The 21,012-nt window shown below is 34.1% G+C and overlaps 1 protein-coding gene across 2 annotated transcripts in view; it reads left to right on the top strand.

The window, feature by feature from the left end:
* LOC136043844 (multiple C2 and transmembrane domain-containing protein-like) overlaps window positions 1–21,012 on the top strand; it is a 202,613-nt gene that overhangs the window by 167,477 nt on the left and 14,124 nt on the right. For both annotated transcript variants that reach the window (XM_065728782.1, XM_065728783.1), the window contains exon 17: window positions 11–106. In XM_065728782.1, coding sequence (XP_065584854.1) covers window positions 11–106 — 96 coding nt within the window. The remainder of the gene's footprint in view (window positions 1–10; window positions 107–21,012) is intronic.

The raw sequence follows: 21,012 nt of genomic DNA, 5'->3' as shown, positions 1-21,012 counted from the left end.
ATTATTTCAGGTAAATATTGTGTCAAGTGGAAGAGCCTGTGGCAGTAGAGAAGTGGATTTTTCAGACGTATCTGGTGGGTCCGCAGCGGAGGAAGATGACGATAAGGTATGGATGGCTCACTTTATTAAACACTTAACTAACATATAGTGGATTTCCCTCGATTCAAAAGGTACAAAACAAACAAACAAAAAAACAAAGAAAACTTTTGCATACGGACCAATTACGGCGTGTACAAACACGCGCAAAAGACACAAATTCAGATTAAAACGCTTTATGTTCAGCGTGTATTTTGAAAAATAGGTTATAAAATTTTTTTCATATTATATAATATTCCATTCAATAGGCGAATGATGATAATAAAAACAAATTCAAATACAAAATTGGTAGAAATTGAAAAAGGGTCAAAAAAATTTACTCCGACCTCCTTGAAACTATTACCTGTAAGCCATAGGGCCAAGAGGATCCCAGTACAAAGCAAAAAAAAAATGAAAAAATATTGTATTTTCCAAAAAGTGCCATACTTTTTTCCTTAAATTGCTATAATTCATAATTCATAATTCACGTCCTTAAGTTGCATTGTTTACGGAACCCTAAAATACAATTAAATGCTTAGGGTAGAAGCACATGCCCCCTTAAAAGTGATACCCGAAGGTGGGCTAAAGACCTTTATTTTTTGTCTCTGGAAATTTGCAACGGTCTGTTTACTTTGTTCTCTTGAGACTTGAAATTTACTAGACCTTGGGAACAGATGAAACCAATTCGCAAAAAAAAAATGTTAAAAAAGATACAAGTTTGCCATAAAGTAGTACCCAGAAATGGTCCGAAAAACAATTTTCAAAATGCTTGAAAAATATTTCTGAAAGTTCTAGATCAAAGACCCCAATTCACAGAAGAAAAAAAACTTGAGAAGCAAATTTAGTTAGCCCGAGAATGGACCTAAGAACATATCTTGAGACGGAGATTTTATTTATATGTCTCTTTCTTCTGCTTGCTCATTTCCTTTCCCTTCCTTCCCTTTTTCCTCTCCCTTCCTTAAAGCGAAAATTTCTTTCGTTTAGTTTGTAAATGGCATAATATCTATGCCAAATTTTGAAAAGAAATAAGTCGTCTTATGGCTTTTGGCAAATTTTATGACCGTTTTTTTTTGTTCTCAGAATTTGTGCCACCGTTTAAGCCGAATTTAAATTTTTGGTAAACGTTAGGACTAAGTTTTAGGATAAAACTTTCAGAAATGGATTTATAGCCAAAATTAGCTCTCGGGGAGTTATATTGGGTTCCTATCTCTATTCCATCGCTACTCGTTGACTGAGTGGACAAGCTTTTGGCAAATTTCCTGAGTAAATATCAGACTGACAAGAGCTTTCGTGCTCAGCCAATATACTGATATGAACTTAAATGAAGTTCAGAAGGTGTTCCAAGTTAGTTGAGTTACGTTTGAACAGGGTCAAAATAAGGATAATGTGTAAATTTTAGTTCAAACGTGGTTATGATAGACCTAATTTAGAAAATAAATGCTTAAAATGGGACTGTGTATCAAAACCAAAGCGACTTGGATTTCTCTGCCTTAAGAGGGGCGATAATACCACCCGCTTTCTCTCATTCTTTTTGCTCCAAAACTTTCTCGGATGTAAGTACTTTGATGTTTTTTAAGATAATACGGTATATTGGCCTTCGTTCTGTGCAATCTTTCTAGCTAATAGATCTCAAATATTGGCCGTATGACCTTCCTTAAATTTAGGCCATAGTGCAGTCTCTGAAAACACTAAGAAACAATTGTTGGTAATAATGCTTTTCTAAGAGGAATAGCAATAGCCTTGTAACATTCTATACCGTAGCTTTTATCTTATCGAAATCCTTAAAAGGAAAAAACAAACGATCTCAACAGCATAAACTAAGGACTAATAATTCCATCTCAAGATTAAATGAGAATGAGAAGGTAATGTTAGGGAACCAGAAAACTGACCGAGTGGACGGCTTAACTTACCTAGGTAGCATTATTAATAGGAATATTGGTACACGGAAGATGTAAAAAAGTGAAATCGTCAAGATAGACGGGTTTTCCGAAGTTAAAAATAGTTCCGACTAACCATAGGCAACCCAATAGTGATGCCTAAGAAAAAGCGATGTTGGTACAATGTATTATATACTTTTTTATTTATTTATTTTTGTCTTAAACCAGGGCACTTCGTGTCGAAAGAGTTGTCATAGAAACTTCAAAAAAGGCTCATTCGATTTAAAATTGAAACGGCTAGTGGCCTTTTTAATAGTCAAAAATGATTGGAGAGCAACTCACCCCCCCTTCCCACGCCCACCCTTTCCCGAAGCATATTAAAAAAAATGAGATAGCCATTTAGTTCAATATAGTTGAAAAATTCGGAAATTGTTTCTTTGAGGACGACAAATCCCCCCAGCCCTGAGGGCAAGGGCTGTAAGTTATGCCCTGGGGCAAATAAGGTGTCTATAGAAAGGGTTGTCGTTAAAAAATCAAAACGGCTCATTCGATTGGAAATCCGAACGGCTAGTGAACTAGCTGTTCAAACCCACCGGTTCCCCAAACACATCCAATCAAAATGTTTAAAAGCCATTTTGCTCAACGTTGTCGAAAGGTCCAGAAATTATGCCGTTGAGAATGAGACTCCCCCCCCCCAGCCTTCAGGACGAAGGTTGTAAGTTATGCCCTGGGGGCATTTAAGGTCTTATAGAAAGAACTGTCGTAGAATGGTCAAAAAATGGCTTATTGAATTAGAAATTGAGAGGGCTAGTGCCCCTTTTGATAGGTGAAAGTAATCGGAGGGTGCCCCCACATCCATAATTTCTTCGAATACCTCTGATCAAAATTATGATTCGGCCATGTTGTTCAACGTAGTTGAAAAGTCTGAGACTTACGTCTTTGAGGATGACAACCCCCCATAGCCCTCAGGATGAGGATTGTAAGTTATGCCCTTGGGGCATGTAAGGTTTTTATATAAAGTTTGGTCATAGACACTTCAAAAAGAGCTGGTATGATTGGTAAATAAGAGGACTAGTGCCCTTGTTATCATTCAAAAGTGATCAATTTTGAGATAGCCATTTCCTCCAACGTAGTTGAAAGTTCCGAAAATTATGTCTTTGAGGAAGACAAATCCCCCCTCCCAGCCCTCAGGGCAAGGGTTGTAAGTTATGGCCTGTGGCATATAAGGTTTTTATAGAAAGTGTGGTCATATAAACTTCAGTGGAGGCTCATTGGATTGGTAATCAGAAGTTATAGTACCCTTTTTAAGAGTCAAAGTGATCAGAGGGAAACTACCCCCCCCCACGCACACACATACGTCGTATTGTCCCAAAATACATCTAATAGAAATTTTGAGATAGCCATTTTATTCAAAATTGTCTAAATGTCATAAAATAAGGCCTTTGGTGCTGAAATAAATCCCCAGAGGCCAAGGGCAAGAGTTGTAAGTTATATTAGGTTTTTATAGAAGTGATGGTTGTATAAACTTATTTGGCTTATTTGGTTGAAAATTGAAAGTTCTAGTCCTCTTTTAAGAGTCAAGAGTGGTGGAGGGCAGCAAGCCCCCCCCCCCCCAACTAACCCTCTTCACTAAGTGAATCTGATTAAAATTGTTAGTTAGACATTTTGCTTAAAATAGTCTAAAGAATATAAAACAATACCTCTAGGGCTGACACAACCCCCCAGTAGTCTGGGGATAAGGTTACAATTCATGCCCTTGGGGCAAATAAGCGTTTTATGCTTGAAAGGCTCATTTGACTTGAAATTGGAATTTATTGTGTTCTTTTTAAGAGCCAGGAGTGATTTGAGAGCAACCAGCCCCCCTCCCCCCTCACGCTCATCATTTCTCTTTACACCTCCAATCAAAATTTGGAGATAACAATTTGTTGATCGTAATTGAAGCGTCCAAAAATTATGTTTGTAAAGAAGGCCAACCTTCCCCCTACACCCCTCAGGGAAAGGGTTGCAAGTTAATCCCTGGTGGCATATAAGGCTCTTATAGAAAGGGTGGTCGTATATGCTTTGGAGGGAACTCATTGGATAAGTAGTCAGAAGTTCTAGTGCCCTTTTTAAGAGTCGAGGTGATCAGAGCACAGCTAACTTCCCTCCTCCCACCCCACATACACGCCTTCCCAAGGCTAGAACCTAATTTGCACTTGACTGGGAAAAAGTTGAATGTTTTCACTTTTATAAGTTTAATAAATCAAATATTATTAACATTTTAATTAGTAAATGTCAGTATATGTATGTTGAACTGACAATGCTCATTCCTTCGTGTTTTTTTTTTATTTTTCAGTATAGTGCAATTTATGTTCTGATCTTGGGAAGGGTTTTGAGCCCTACTGATGTTAATTTCTGCTTGTTTTGAGTTTGACTCGGTTATTTACTGTAATTTCTGTTCGTTTTGTATTTCATTTATTATTGATACTGACTTGTGTATTTTTACGCTTGGTAGATTATTTGATTTAATTTTTGCTCATTTTTGGTTCAATGGAGTTCTTTATTTTTCTTTGGAAAACTTATTTTGCGGAAAAGTTTCTTTGATTAATTGGAAGATAAGGCTGAGAACTAAAATTAGGGGACTAATGGCCACAACAACGACAGCGGTCAAGTTCGGCTTTGAAGCTTGAACGCTTCGAAAGACAAACTTTAGATAGCAAAAGTCTTGTAAATTCTGTTTTAGGAAGGAAACAATCAATTTAAAACTGTCTTCAGAGTTTCGCTCTTTACTCCGAATCGTGAAGCTTCATCTTTCTTTAAATCTTTTCTTATTGAAGGCTAATTTGATGGGTGATAAGACGCTTTATGGCCTCTGTCTTATTGCCCATTGGATGAGTTACTACATAGAAATACAAATCCGTGGCCCTTAGAGGGGAGAACATTGAAAAACTTCTTATGCTTAAAAGCCTTATGATAATTCTAAAAGCCGCGTAGATAGTGACTTTTCAGCATTTTATAGACAGAACTAAAATTGAACAGGGCATAGTTAGTGGCCATTGAGAATTGAGAATGACAGGGTTGAACTCTGGGTTGGAGCTAGTTACTTTTGAGAGGAAAATTTCGTTGAATACTAAAGCTTTTGAGTTAGAATCCCAAGTATAACTGAGAAGGGAGGAAGGTTGAGTTGGTATAACCGAGTAAACTAAGCTGGCAAAATAGACAAAAAGTCTATTGGTTTTCTAAACTTATATATATATATATATATATATATATATATATATATATATATATATATATATATATATATCCATTGTTCTGGGATCACTTCCTTGTTATTTCAGCTGTCGAATGGACCCTGAGCTTTATTCCGTAGTGAAGGAATATCCATATAAATATTCAGTGATACAAAATACTATTTAGATTCAGGAGTCAGAATTCAATGCCTAATATTTTAGAAGTCATGGCATACCTTTGAAATTGATCTCTATGAATTAGAATCAACAATTTAATTTATTGATTTTACAGCATTGATTCATCAATATCAACTAACGAATTTTTCTTGGTTTTTCCTCAATTTTAATGATGTTTGGATCTTCCTTTTTTATTCAGACCAGTAAAAACAATGAGGCTCTCTATTTGCTTTTATCTTTTAATCTATTATTTAAGTGTGTCAGACCACTCGTTGCAAATGATCACTTATATTTTCCCTCCTCAATAAAACTGAGGAAAGACATAAATTCATTATAGGAGAACAATGGAAGCTTCGTCAAAGGAAAAGCTTTCATCTCTGGATTTTCTTTTAACTTGTGGAAGAATAAAGAAAACATCAGTTTATGATTTTTTGAAAAGGAAAAATGTAATTTGTGGCGAACAGAAATTATTTTGTGTCTGAGGGGGGCTGCTCCCTCCCCAATACCCCGCTATTTATGCTAAGGTTCTACCTTTTATCCCAATACTTTAAGAACAACTCCTGAAATACTAGGGCTGTTTAATTAGGAGCAAAAGTGTTTTAGAAGTACTAAAAAACCTTAACGTGAAGAGAGGGGTATTGAGGAAGATCATACCCGCTCATATACGGAACAATTTCTATTCGTTTTCAGTTATAATTTTACTCCATACTTTTATTAGGATCAACTTGTATTTATTTTAGTCGAGCAGAAATCAAGTTGAATAGTAATTCAAGCGTAAAACGAACATTAATCACTATTAATAAATAAATGATACCCACCACGAGCAAATATTAAAGTACAATGTATATAAGATTACTTTCAATAATCTTGTAATATTTTGTACTATAACGATTATTAATATTGTTATGAATTTTTACGATGATTATTGATATCATCAGTGATTATTGTGTCATAATGATTTTTCTTAATTGTATTATATTACACCGAAGCCTTATTTAATTTGCGGGTTATAACTAAATAATATATAAATTGGTAAAATCTGTCTTTTCGTATTTTACTTGGCTTTCATGATGCTTGGCTATTGTGATGATTTCTTTCTTTCTTTTTTCGATGTTATGTGATTTTAAGAAAAATAAAAACCAACAGCACCAATTAAAAAAAAGTCATTAAAGCGCAACTTGTCTATAGAAGGGAAAGGGTGCTTTAGCCCTAGTTCTATTTTAGGTGATTTCAATCCGTTTTAAGTAAGAATCGTTCATTCATTGTAATTTCTGTTTGTATTGGGCATCATCTATTTATTGATTGTGACTTATTTTCGTTTTATTCTTGAATTTTGAATATTCGACTTTACTTCTAATTGTCTTTGGTTTAATTTAGCTCTTTATTTTTTTTTTGCAGAAGTTCTTTGTGGAAAAAGTATTTTAAATTAATATTTTCTAAAAATATTTGTGCGTCCCTTTTTCTGCTGAAATATAAATGAGAAGAGCATCTTTTATTAAGTGAGGAGCAATAAAAAAAAAAGGAGCTCTAGGTGCCTTTTTGTGTTTATGAATAAATTTTTATTAAAAAAAATTGAACTTTTGGACAATTATTCTCGTTTTTAAACTTTTATATATTAGCAATCCACTTATACTGACATGGTTGCCCTTTTACCAACCTTTAATTATCGCGAACGGTTTGATTAAATTTTTCCCTCTTGGTTTTTCCTTAATTAATCTATAAAATCATAGAGATTTCTGGAACGGAAAATGTGTCATTCAATGAGATTTTTATAGGGAGGTTTGGTGCTTGTGTCTATTCAGAAACTTCCTTGGGCGTTCAGTTAAAATTGACATGAGTTGTCGGTTATTTACCCTTTTCTTTTTTTCTTTTTTTTACCGTGAACGGTTTGATTAGATCGTTCCCTCTCAGTATTTTCCTTAATTCTTCCATCTAATAACGGAGATTTCTTGAACAGAAAATCTGTCATTCAATGAGACCTCCTTGGGGATATAGTGGAGGTTTAGTGCCCAAGCACAATCGGAATTTTCCATTGAGGTCTAATTAAAATTGATATGGGTTGTCCGTTGTTTACCTTTTCTACCGTGGGTGGTTTGATTAGAATGTTCCCTCTCTGTACGTTCTTTAATTCTCCTATAAAATTAAAGAGATTTCTTAAACAGGAAGTCTCTCATTCAATGAGACTTTCATGGTGATAACTTGGAGGTCTGGTATTCAGGGACAATTGGATGCTACCTTGAACTGTTCAGATAGAATTGACATCGGTTGTCATCTATTCATCTTTTTTTATGATAGACTACTACTACTACTAACAACTCACTTTTGCACCAAGTCGCCTGATGCCAACACAGCTACGCACGCTCCTCTTCCATCCCAATATATTTAAAGCTTTCTTCTTTATACCCTCCTAGGAAGTTGACATTTCGTTTACATCTTTCTATATGATATCCTTCAACCCCAACCGGTGACGACCTGCTTTCCGTTTGGCCCTAGACATTATTCTTTCTCAGGATTGTCTTTAATTCTTCTTTTAAAAAATGAAGATTTCTTGAATTGAAAATGTATCATTCAATGAGACTTCCTTGGAGATCATATGGAGGTTCGGTGCTCTGGGACAATCGGAAGCTTCCTTGAAAGAGAGTTCAGTTAAAATTATCATGGGTTATTCTTTATTTACCTTTTTTTGCCGGGGACGCTTTGATTAAATTGTTCCCTCTCGAGATTTTTCTTTATTCATCTTTACAATGAAAGAGATTTCTGGAATAGAAAACTGCTCATTTAATGAAGCTTCTTTGAGAATATTCTCTCTATATGAATAATGTTTGTCTTGCCCCCTTTTTCTTCTTAATTGTAGGGGGAAAGATCTTTGTGAATCATTTGCGCCTAGTGGCCTAGGGTACTTGAAATAAAATATATTTAGATCGAATATATTTAGAAGGTTGAAAACCATATTATTTTCACTGAAATACCACATAAGTACAAGAAAAGAAGGAAGAATAAATTTAAAAGCAGATAGAATATATAAAAAATAGATAGAATAAACAAAAAGGAGATAGAATAAAATTTAGCAAGTGGAAAACCTCATTATTTTGAAATAACGCATAACGCATAAATACAAAAAATATATATAAGTTATTTTCTATGTGAGGATTTTTAGAAATGAGGTATCAGAGATCCACAGACCACAAACTTTCTCAGTCTGCATATCATTTTGGCTTAAAGGGTGTATGAGCGTAGAAGGACATTGGAAAAATCAGATTTAATTTTCTTTTGTTAGTGCATATTTTTGTCAGTGAGGATGTTGCAATGTACAGAATGTTTGAGAATTTTCATGTTGCTTCTGGTATTATTATCATTCGTGATTTTATTATGGGTTTTTAAAAGTGTATTATCTCTGTGCCAAGATGTGCCCTTATCCGTTAATGTGCCTCGGTCATTCGTCTCGTAAAATAGTAAATTTGCTACTGCTTTTGTTAGTAAAAAACACATATAATGAAAGCAAATTTTCAAGATGAATTGAGATTATTTCAGTAGGGAAACAAAGTTCTATACGGTATAGCGTGGTTTTGGGATCACAGTTTTGCCAAAATTGGAGAAGATTGGGTGTTTTTGGCTCTTTTGGGTGTATTAATGACCTGTCTTAGTTTCTCATCTTTACTTAATTATGAATATTTGAAACTTTCCTAGGGAAGGTTCAGTTAATACTGGAATATGTTTCCCTTTATTTACTGTTTATTTACCAGTTAGATTCAACTGTTTCTTACCAAGACTCCAATGTAAAATAAGAGATTTCTGGAATAAAAACATTATATAATAATATCTTATTATAATCAAATATGCTTTTGAACATACTCTTCATTAACGTCACGATAAACGGTTAAAAAAAGAAGAGAAAATATCTCGTTATTCCTCAACTTTAATTCTTTATGTTTCAATTTTCGTTATTCCTCCATTTTCCATTTCTCTGTTATTCCTCCGGTATTTCTATTTCCATTTTCCAATTTCCTTTATTCCTCCATTATTATCCAACTTGTCGTACTACTTGATCAGGGGTAACTTGACTTTGGTTAAAACGTTATATGACACTTATGTCCAAGAGTATTTATTGGCCACTTTTTAGAACTATTTATTAGGAAGAAGAATGTCTTTCTTTCGAAAATAAGGAGAGCTCTTCACAAATAATTTTTTCCCAGATTATCCAAGATGTGTGTTCCAAATAAGCTCAAATACGCTGACTCGCGATATTTCCAGTATCTGCGGAATTCTAGAAACTAGCCCTTTACCGAAACTGAGCTTGCTTAGGTTTTTTAGATAATTAAAATTGAATATTAAAATTTATCGATTTAGTAAAGTGCTAGAGCTAAGCTTGTACTACAGAAGTAGAAAATTCAAATGGCAGGAAATTGGTTTGAAAAGCTTTTATCAGTACTCATTTGTTCCCAACTCCTGTTATTTATTTGTATCTTCTGCCTTACAGACAGGAAAATTGTTTTTCCGGGTCACCATATTTTTAATTTAAAAATATAATGCTTTGTGTATATACTTTGATTTTTGAGTTACAAATCTTATACCTGAATGTTGAATGGTTTTCGACTCGATAAATTTTAGGCGGGAAAAAGTGGCACCGTAGTTTTACGTAATTTTGATTTTGCACAGGTGTGACCATAGTGTGGCCGAGGCATTGAACACAAATATATCATCCTTATGGCAGTGAACCTTAAAAAATTGTTTACTGTTCTTCAAACTGATTACTACTATAAAGTGAGCTGTAACGGCCTCTTTAATCACTATGGGACGGGGCCTTAAATTTAAAGGCATTATAGTAAAATAATACATCTTTTCTGGTATTGGAGAAGGGATTTTTTTTTCAAGCCAGTCTTGACGTTGTTTTTATTGATTTTTAATTTGGATTTAGTTTAATTTGAATTTAACAGAGACACGATAGAATACAATGACTAACGAAGTTCTAGCTCTTAGATTGTATCTGTAGCCTATATTTTAATTCAAACAGTATTTAATACCCCTAGAGATTGTTCTAAAGAACCATTCTGCCCTGAAACGGTATGCCTAAAATATCCTATATTTATATTATCAATCCTTTTCTCTTAGTAAAAAGTTTGAACCGATCTCTTGGTGTGCAGGTTTGCTCAAGTTCCTTGCCTTTTTATGGTATTGTTTTTCTTTTCTTTTTTTTTCTTACCATAAGATAAATAGTATTCGTCAAAATCTGTGTACTGCTTTACGGTGTTTCAATTTTCTTTAACCATATATTGATTTTTTCCGTCACATATTGAATGACCGGAACACTAAATCTTCCTCTCACTGAAAAATACTTTTCAGTGGCTGAAAAAATTTCTTTTTCGAGCCAGGCTTGACTTAGGTTTCAGTGATTTTTAATTTGGATTTAGTTTAATTTGAATTTAACAGAGACACGATAGAATACAATAACTAACAAAGTTCTAGCTCTTAGATTGTATCTGTAGCCTATATTTTAATTCACTTAATATTTTATACTCCTTGAGATTGTTCTAAAGAACCATTCTGCCCTGAAACAGTATGCCTAAAATGTCCTATATTCATATTATTAATCGTTTTTTCTTAGTAAAAAGTTTGAACCGATCTCTTGGTGTCCAGGTTTGCTCAAGTTCCTTGTCTTTTTATGGCACTTGTTTTTCTTTCTTTTTTTCTTACCCTAACCGAAATAGGATTCGTCAAAATCTTTGTACTGCCTTAAAGTGTTTCAATTTTCTTTAATCATGTATTGATTTTTTCTTTCACATATTGAATGACTGGAACACTAAATTTTCCTCTCACTGAAGAATATCACATATGCAACAAATATCAGATATTTTTTTTACGGATTTTCTTTCTCGAGCCAGGCTTGACTTAGGTTTCATTGATTTTTAATTTGGATTTAATTTAATTTGAAGTGTTTCAAGTTTCTTTAAACATGCAATAGTTTTTTCCGTCATATATTGAATATCTGGAACACTAAATCTTCCTCTCACTGAAGAATATCAAAACGTTAAAAAACTAGCTAAAATTTATATTAGACCGTGTAGGGCTAGGAAATTGCTGGAATGAGGGAAAGGAGATAGGAGAGATGGTAGGGACTGTATCTAGGGTAGTTGCTAGTAGGCTAGAATCTCAGGAAGTTCAGGTTTGGTAAGCTGAGAAGGCCACCTCGCCGTCCCTTGGGATATATACGGAGGTCAAGGAGAACTGGGGCGAAGAAATTTATCTAAAAGTGGGATTGGCTCCGGATGATTTGAAATGGGTAATGTATGTAAGGGGAAATTTTATGCCTCTTGGAGAACCTAGGAAAATTTTTGGGAGAAATAGATTAAGGAATGGTCCTTTCAGTTGCCCTGTGTGTGGAGAGATGGATGAGTCTCTGCAGCATTTTTTAGGGGATTGTAGGGAGTTGAGGGATTTGCGCTTGGAAATATTTGGTAAGGAGGTTGGGGGGAGAGATTGGATTCCGGAAATTTTGAGAAGTAGGTGTTACTTAACTATAAATAATATTGGAAAGTTCGTCCGGGTAGGTATGAGGTATCGTGATGTTTTCTTAAATAATTAGTTTAATGTCTTTTCAATCTATGTTTGTTGCTGTATTTTTTACACTTGTTTTGTGTATGTCACCATGGCCCAATTGGGTTTTTCGTGTGAATAAATCTATCTATCTATCTATCTATCTATCAAATATTGAAGGGCGAAACGTACCATGCAACTAGCTATTTTGAATATTACTCAACCCTGGTTACTCACTTGTTACCGACCAATATGAGGTTCAGGTCGATGAGGGTTCCGTAATCTTTTCTCGTCTTTCTCAGACTACTAAAATATGACTACAAATCCCTTTAGAATTCTTTTAGCTACAAGATTTTCTTTTGAAATTCTATCTTTCACTGGTAACTTAAACACAATGAAAAAAGTTATATATTAACATATCTTATGCGTCATTTCTCAGAGATTTTCTTAACTATTGGTTTTTATTGTGGACGGGAAAACAACATTCGGAGCTGCTGTAGTAGAGAATGAATGAAAACCATTTCATCACAGTGACTAAAACTGTGTTTTACTGAAGGAATTTTAAATCAGCTTTGTTTTGTTTTTCCGAGATGCAGCTTATAACTGTATATGGTGAGCTTTATATTTTATTAAATAAAAAAAAACGAGTTTTTCTTAAATGTAAGTAAGGAGCGACATTAAAACTTAAAACGAACAGAAATTACTCCGTATATGAAAGAGGATTTCCTCCTCAACGCCCCGCTCTTTACGCTAAAGTTTGACTCTTTCTCTTAACTCTACTTTTTAAAACAGTAAAAAATATTTGCCTGATTTTCGAAAAGGGGAGGAAACATTCCCCAGAAGTTAAGGAATCTTATTGAAAATTGCATCGTCAGATTCAGCATATCAGAGAACACTACTGTAGAGTTTCTAAGCTCCCATTTTTAAAATTGTGTAATCTTGTTTTTTTTTAAGAAAGATCACGGATGCATGTTCTTCTGTTTCTTTTCTTTTTTCTTCCCAGGAATTATTGTAACAAACCAATGGACCTAGAAGTTTGGGAGAGGATTCATTGAAACAGAAATAAAAATTAAAATGCCCTTTTCAAGATACCCAAAAAACTGGAGGGCAACTATCCCCTTTCCATGCCCTTTTTTCTCCAAAGCCATCCGATCAAAATTTTAAGACATGCACTTTGTTCAGTATAATTGAAAGGTCCAGTAACTGTGTCTTTGGGTATAACATGATGTCAGAGTCCCCAGAGGAAGAGCTGCAAGTTATGAAATTTGCACATTATTTACATATGGTATGTGTGCTGATATTTTCCAGAGGAGATTTTCTGCAGGGATGATTTCTATAGTGAATTTGCCATTGAGATGGAAGTTTCCGAGGGTAAACTTTCTAAGGGAAATTTTACATGGGCGAACTTGTTAGAGTTCAAATACGAAATTCGTTTTATTGTTCTAATTTCTCATTTGCAATTCCAATTTACAAGTGGAGATGCTTTGGGAGAATTGTCCGAAGAGAAGTCCCTTTAGAATTTCCAAATGAGGACTGGTCCATGAGAAATATTCTGCATGGGGGAATTATCACCAGGAGTAATTTTCCATGCAGAAGCTTTCCCCGGAAGAACTATTCCATAAGGGATAGAGGGTTTCTGGGAAAATTTGTCCATAAAGGAGGGATTTCACCATTCCGGAAAAACTATCTAAAATTAAATAAAGGACGAGACCTTTCTCAAATGAAAGTGTGCTAAGGAGTATTATTCAGGCGGAATCGTCTGCGAGAAATTTTCCGGCGGACTTTGCAGTGATGATGGATTTTTCTGGGGGTAGTTTCCCGGGGGAAGAATATCACGTAGGAAAAACTTTCTATGGAGGAAATCTCCGTGAGAAGCGACCTCCATGGAGAAGGAGGTGGATTTCCTTAGATTATTTGAAAAAAAATCAGAAATCAAATTAAAAAACTTAAGTTTTTTCTGCTGAAAGTAAGGGGCAGTATTAAAACTTAAAACAAACGGAAATTACTCCGTATATTAGGGTGGGGGGTTGCATCTTCCTCAATGCCCCCATTTGTACGCTAAAGTTCGAAATTTTTCCCAATTCCTTAAGAACGATTTTCCTGAAACACATGGACCGTTCAATTACAATCAGAACATTTTTTTAATAGTACTAAAAACTTTCGTGTGAAGAGAGGGGTAGTAAGGACGGGGTAGCTTACTCAGTAGTTGATCCTTACTTTCAGTAGAATTTTTTCATTTATTTAATCAAACACAAAAGCCGATGAAAAGTAAAAATTATTATCTGGACTGAAGTATCAAGCTGGTTGTACTACTTTTATCTTTCTATACTATAATTATTAAAATATAAAATTTTACGTGGTAAACATCACGAAATAATCGTAACCCTCAATAATAAAATGAATCGAAGTCCAAAGAGATAGCTTTTGTGATAAAGTTTCCAAAGTTAAGGGCATAAGTTCTGTGCAAAGTAAACTTGCGTTCGGATATAGTTTCACAACATGAAAATATTTGCAAGATATATATAATAAAAAAAAGTATTCTACGTGTTTTAGTGTTTTCGGTAAAACCAAGAACAATAAACGCAAACATACAAAAGAGATAACAACATTATTATAGATATAGATTATTATTGGGCTCAATTTGTTTTTTAAATGAAAGTAATGAGCAGCTTAAAAAGTTAAAACGAACAGATTTTATTCCTTATATGAGGGGAGGGGGGCTGTTTCTTCTCAATACCTCGCTTTATGCGCTAATGCTCAACTTTTGTCCCAATTCTTCAAGAACGACTCCTGAAACACAAGGGCCGTTTAAATAGGATAAATAGTTTTTAGTACAAAAAAAAACTTCTTGTTCTAATTAAGCCTGATTTTGGGAAATTCCCCCGTGCAAAATTTCTCCTTGAAATTTCACTCCAGGAAAACTCCCTCTTTGCGGAGAATTCTCACCGAGGAAAATCCCCTCTGAAAATATCCGTATACCTCCTAATAACAAATACCATATATAAAAAACGGGCAAATTCCATAATTTGCAGCCCTTTCCCAAGGGACTGTTGGGGGCCTAGTCCATCCCCAAGGGCATACTGACTGGGTTTTTCTACTATGCTGAGCAAATTGGCTATCTGAAAATTTCTATCGGATGACTTTGGGGAAAGAAGGGGTTTTGGAGGGGGGCTGGTTGCCCTCCAAAAGTTTTCATTCCCTTATGAAGGACGTTAAAAATTTCATTTCATTTCGAAAAAGCCCTCTTCTGATCTTCTAAGACCATTGGTTCAACATAATAGCTCCCCGAAAAAAACACGAATCCGTGATCTTTCTTCTGGCAAAAAAAAATACGAAATTCCACATTTTTGCCCCGTGGAGCTTGAAACCTCTACAGTAGTGTTCTCCGATACAACGAATCTGATGATGTGATTTTCATTACGATTTCTTGACTTCTTTTGCTTTCCTACGTACAAAAATTATCCTTTAATAAATTGTCCGCCCTGAAAATTGCCGGCACAATCCTGCTGCCCAAAATTAAAACCCATTCCAGGAAATTCTTAAGACTTAACTAGAGTTACGTTTCCCCACTCGCTCTAAACTTCCAAAATTTTTAATCACTAGCGCCGAAAGCCTTAATCTTGACAAACTTAATCAGCTCAAGGCGCGATCAGAATTAAATCAAATTGACGTCATAGCTGTTACAAAAGTGCAGTCTTGCAACCAAGGATCTCTTCGTTTGCCAGAATATTCAGAATTTATTAAGCCCCGTCCTTTGTATCATCCACTTGGAAAAAAGGTAGCAGTGTTTTAACGCCATCACGGTATTCCGCCACCATATGTTTTCCGCCACCTTTTAATTCAGGTAGCGCAGGTAGCCTTTGAAGGTAGTTTTCAGATTTATAACTTTAAATGCGAAAAGGGTGTTTACCTCCACCCAGGAAACCTTACGTCCCCAAGAGGATTAGTTCCTCCAGAGGGTAGGGTCAAATCTAGTCAGACCTCAAATAATATCACGGTGAGTAAGAGATTATCAGTTACCAACTGGTCAAAAAGTATTTATAAGAGCAACTCATACTGCAGAACCCGAACTAAGTGACAGAAGAAATAATCATGGAAATAGCTAAAACAGAGTATGAAAGAAAATGACATTTACCTTGTTGACAGTTTCTCGTTTCGGCTCAAGAGCAGGAAAAATGACAATATTTGCTATGTTTGCTTCAAAGAAGTCTGCACGGCCAGGGCCGTTTTACGTGGAAAGGGAGAGTTCATCGTTACAAAGAATCATAAAGGATACGGGCCTGACTGCACCCATAACCAGATTCTCGAAGTAAGGGCTACCATTCGGAAACGAGTTCGCGAAGAAGTGACCGCTCCTGTCACAAAAATATTCCACGAGGAATCACGGAAATTTATTGATAAGGATAAGTGCCCGGAAGATGCTTTGTTCAACCTTTAGAAAAATATTGATAACTGTTCGGTCTCGTAAGAATTGATCCATAAAGGTCTCTCAAATTTAATGACTGGGTCTTTGGTCTCCACAGCTTCTCCAGTTTGTATTACGACCGTGTTCGTGACCTGCAGTTGCTCGTTAAAGTCTATTATTAACAAACAAACATCAACAATTCAACGGATTATATCTTCTTAAGGGTTGATATGGATGAGCTGTGTTGTCATTGTATATTTTGGGTCCTAGTTTTCCTAGGGTGGAGTAGTGCTGTTCAAGCGTAAATATAATAGTCTGTACTTATCAAGTTTAACCTTTAGCGGGACACAACTCAATCGTTGGGCATATCACTTCAAATTTGGCGATGGGCTTTTTTTGCTTATATTTAAGTCGGGGGGGGGGGGGGGTTTGCTTTGATTAATCTTGCTCCGGGTACCGCCGCCCTAGGAACGGCTGTGTGTGGGACGTAACTAAGGCGTTGAGCGCTTAATGTTGCTGATGTATATGACTTTTCATCTTCGGCTTGACCTCACTTTGCCGCTTAGTCCTTGTTAGATCTACCTCCACATGCTGGCCATTGCATACAAGTAGTCAGTTGAAGGGTTTCGGGAGCCCAAGTCTCTTTTATAGGTTAAATAAATAAAGAAAACAAGTTTTCCAACTGAAAGTAAGGAGCAGCATTTAAACTTATAACATTACGTATATGTTGGGGGATTTACGTTCACATGTCGCTACTGAAGATTAGGGGTTATATATATATATATATATATATATATATATATATATATATATATATATATATATATATATATATATATATATATATATATATATATATATATATATATATATATATATATATATATATATATACTAGCTGTTGGGGTGGCGCTTCGCGCCACCCCAACACCTAGTTGGTGGGGGCGCTTCGCGCCCCCCCCAAGCCCCCCCGCGCGCGTAAGTCGTTACGCGCCATAATAGTTACGCGCCATTGTAGTTGTGTCCCTATGTCCCACCTGTGAATATAGATATATATATATATATATATATATATATATATATATATATATATATATATATATATGGTTTTAACTACGTAAAACTTATACAACATTCTTTGCTGTCCCATTGTCTATATATATATATATATATATATATATATATATATATATATATATATATATATATATATATATATATATATATATATATATATATATATATATATATATATATATATATGGTTTTAACTACGTAAAACTTATACAACATTCTTTGCTGTCCCATTGTCTTTGCATATAAATAGATTGTCAGGTTTACCGACTCTTGAACATGCAACATATAATGGTCCATGGGAAAACAATCTGTATTCAGATCTATACCTCATGATTCTAATGATTGCCCTTGAGCTTTGTTGATGGTGATTGCTAATCGACCATTCCCTGTCCCGGTGTCCCGGTCGTCATTTACATCCCCCTGTTTCCCCCGGTGTCCCCGTTGTAGTTGTGTCCCTGTGTCCCGGTCGTCATTTATATTCCCTGTGTCCCGGTCGTCATTTGTATCCCGGTGTCCCGGTCTGTATATACATTCGTTTTTTAGTTTTGTTTTTCTCCTTTATTTTTTTCCTTTTTTTTCTTTTTTAGCTTATTTAGATTTTTAGATTTTTAGTTTTTTTATTAGTTTTTATTTTTTTTTTCTTTTTAGTTTTTTTGTCCCGGTTGTCATTTATATCCCCCTGTTTCCCCCGGTGTCCCCGTTGTAGTTGTGTCCCTGTGTCCCGGTCGTCATTTATATTCCCTGTGTCCCGGTCGTCATTTGTATCCCGGTGTATTTTTTTTTATTAGTTTTTAGTTTTTTTTTGTAGTTTTTGCCTTTTTTTAGTTTTTTCAGTTTTGACGTCACCTGATCCAGTTTTTTCAGGTGACGTCACCTGATCCACGATCCACAGATCCACAGACAACTTATTTTTATATATATAGATAGTTTTTTTTTTTTTACTTATGCCCTGGTCGTCATTTATACTCCCTGTGTCCCGGTGCTTTGTTGATTGCTAATCGAACATTCCTTTTGTCCTGGTCGCTTTCTCTTTGAGTTTCGTCATTTATTTTTTTCTTTTTTAGTTCTTTTAGTTTTTACCTTTTTTAGTTTTTTTTAGTTTTTTAGATGAAAATTTTTTTTAGTTTTTTCCTTTTTTTCTTTTTAGTTTTTTATTGGTTTTTACCTTTATTTTAGCTTATTTTTCAGTTTTTTCCTTTTTTTTATTTTTTTTTTTTTTTTGTTTTTTTTAGTTTTTTACCTTTTTTTAGTTTTTTTAGTTTTTTTTAGTTTTTTAGCTTTTTTACTTTTTTTATTAGTTTTTAGTTTTTTTTTGTAGTTTTTGCCTTTTTTTAGTTTTTTCAGTTTTTTATTTTAGTTTTTTATTGGTTTTTACCTTTATTTTAGCTTATTTTTCAGTTTTTTCCTTTTTTTTTAGTTTTTAGTTTTTTAGTTTTTTATCTTTTTTTTAGTTTTTTTAGTTTTTTTAGTTTTTTAGCTTTTTTATTTTTTTTATTAGTTTTTAGTTTTTTTTGTAGTTTTTGCCTTTTTTTAGTTTTTTTAGTTTTTTAGCTTTTTTATTAGTTTTTAGTTTTTTTTGTAGTTTTTGCCTTTTTTTAGTTTTTTTAGTTTTTTAGCTTTTTTATTTTTTTTATTAGTTTTTAGTTTTTTTGTAGTTTTTGCCTTTTTTAGTTTTTTCAGTTTTGACGTCACCTGATCTATTTTTCAGTTTTTTCCTTTTTTTTATTTTTTTTTTATTTTTTATTTTTTTTAGTTTTTTACCTTTTTCTAGTTTTTTTAGTTTTTTTTAGTTTTTTAGCTTTTTTACTTTTTTTATTAGTTTTTAGTTTTTTTTTGTAGTTTTTGCCTTTTTTTAGTTTTTTCAGTTTTTTTTTTAGTTTTTTATTGGTTTTTACCTTTATTTTAGCTTATTTTTCAGTTTTTTCCTTTTTTTTTAGTTTTTAGTTTTTTTAGTTTTTTATCTTTTTTTTAGTTTTTTAGTTTTTTTAGTTTTTTAGCTTTTTTATTTTTTTTTATTAGTTTTTAGTTTTTTTTGTAGTTTTTGCCTTTTTTTAGTTTTTTTAGTTTTTTAGCTTTTTTATTAGTTTTTAGTTTTTTTTGTAGTTTTTGCCTTTTTTTAGTTTTTTTAGTTTTTTAGCTTTTTTATTTTTTTTATTAGTTTTTAGTTTTTTTGTAGTTTTTGCCTTTTTTAGTTTTTTCAGTTTTGACGTCACCTGATCCAGTTTTTTCAGGTGACGTCACCTGACCCATCCATCCACAGACAGACAACTTATTTTTATATAGATAGATATAGAGAGAGAGAGAGAGAGAGAGAGAGAGAGAGAGAGAGAGAGAGAGAGAGAGAGAGAGAGAGAGAGAGAGAGAGAGAGAGAGAGAGAGAGAGAGAGAGAGAGAGAGGCTAGTGGAAGTTAAAACTACGTATCGATATGGAAAGTCTTCAAGAGAAGTATTTCTGCAGGCGATTTCTCACCTTTTGAAATTTGAATAATTAGGAGGCCTTGAGCTGTTGAAGTTGTTCAGTGTCTTTAGTTGGACTTAAAATAAATGATTATTTGAAACATTAAGTTCAGTCTTCGTATCATCTAGGATTAACTTAGAGTTAGCGTTGGTGGCGGTAAGCACCCTCTTCACATTTAAGGATTTAGATCTGGAATAACACGAACCAGCTAATTGCGCTTCGTGCACTAATGAGTTGGCGGAAAACTTACGGTTGCGATCAACCTACCAAAATATTTGACCCTTTCGCATGACCCAACCAATCCTCTTGATGATCCAAGATTTTGGAAAATTTGAAAGATTCTTAATGATGATTAATAGCGGAAAACATAAGGTGGCCGAAAACTACATTGGTGTTAAAACACCCAATTCGAGAAAAAGGAGTTGGTGCCTTGTTTTTTTACTAAATGCAACCGTTTTCCTAAAATTATTCTTGTACCTAATTTACCTGAGCATAATGAAATCCTTTGACTTTTTTTTACTTTTATTTGCATTTTTTCTCTAGTATTATTTAAAGGATTAATTGGATATGCTTGAAATATAGTATAAGAACTGTATAATGCAGATGACCTGACCTCACAAAATCTGGATTTGAACTTCGGATGTTCTCATGAGAGAATATCTTACTTAAAGATAAGTTATTGCTCTGTTTATCTATCTTTCATTTGTCTTTCAACATGGTGATCATGGCTATTGACTTGGTTCTGTCCCACTTAAATTATTTAGATCTGATCGATCCCTGGTTTAATTTATTTGTATGATGGCTAAATTTAAGCAGTTTGAATTGGTTTTAGTAAATTTCAGGGGATAACCACTATGGCCAGCTAGGATCCTAAAAGTTAGTACTGATGCTAAAGGAGGGACTAGCTACTTGTTATATTGCTATAAACCGCTTTCTGAACATCGAATCTTTGAATCTAGCTTAGTATCCTTCAAGGATCATTCTGATGAAGCTGTTAAGAAAACTACAAATGAGGTCAAAAAAGTAATTGAGGAAGTCCAAACGTCACCAGAAATTTTAAAAATTGTTTCCAAATGTATTGCTGCTCTTAATACGACTCAAACCCAAGAGCAATCACCAGTACCTGCACTATTGGAAAAATTAGTTGCAACAGAACAAGAACCTGTGGAGACTAAGCAAAGGATTGAGGGCGATATTAGC

This window comes from Artemia franciscana, chromosome 2 (assembly GCF_032884065.1).
Source record: "Artemia franciscana chromosome 2, ASM3288406v1, whole genome shotgun sequence".
Taxonomy (NCBI): Eukaryota; Metazoa; Arthropoda; class Branchiopoda; order Anostraca; family Artemiidae; genus Artemia; species Artemia franciscana.
Note: the sequence above shows the minus strand (reverse complement) of the source record. Positions and strands in the feature narration are given on the sequence as shown.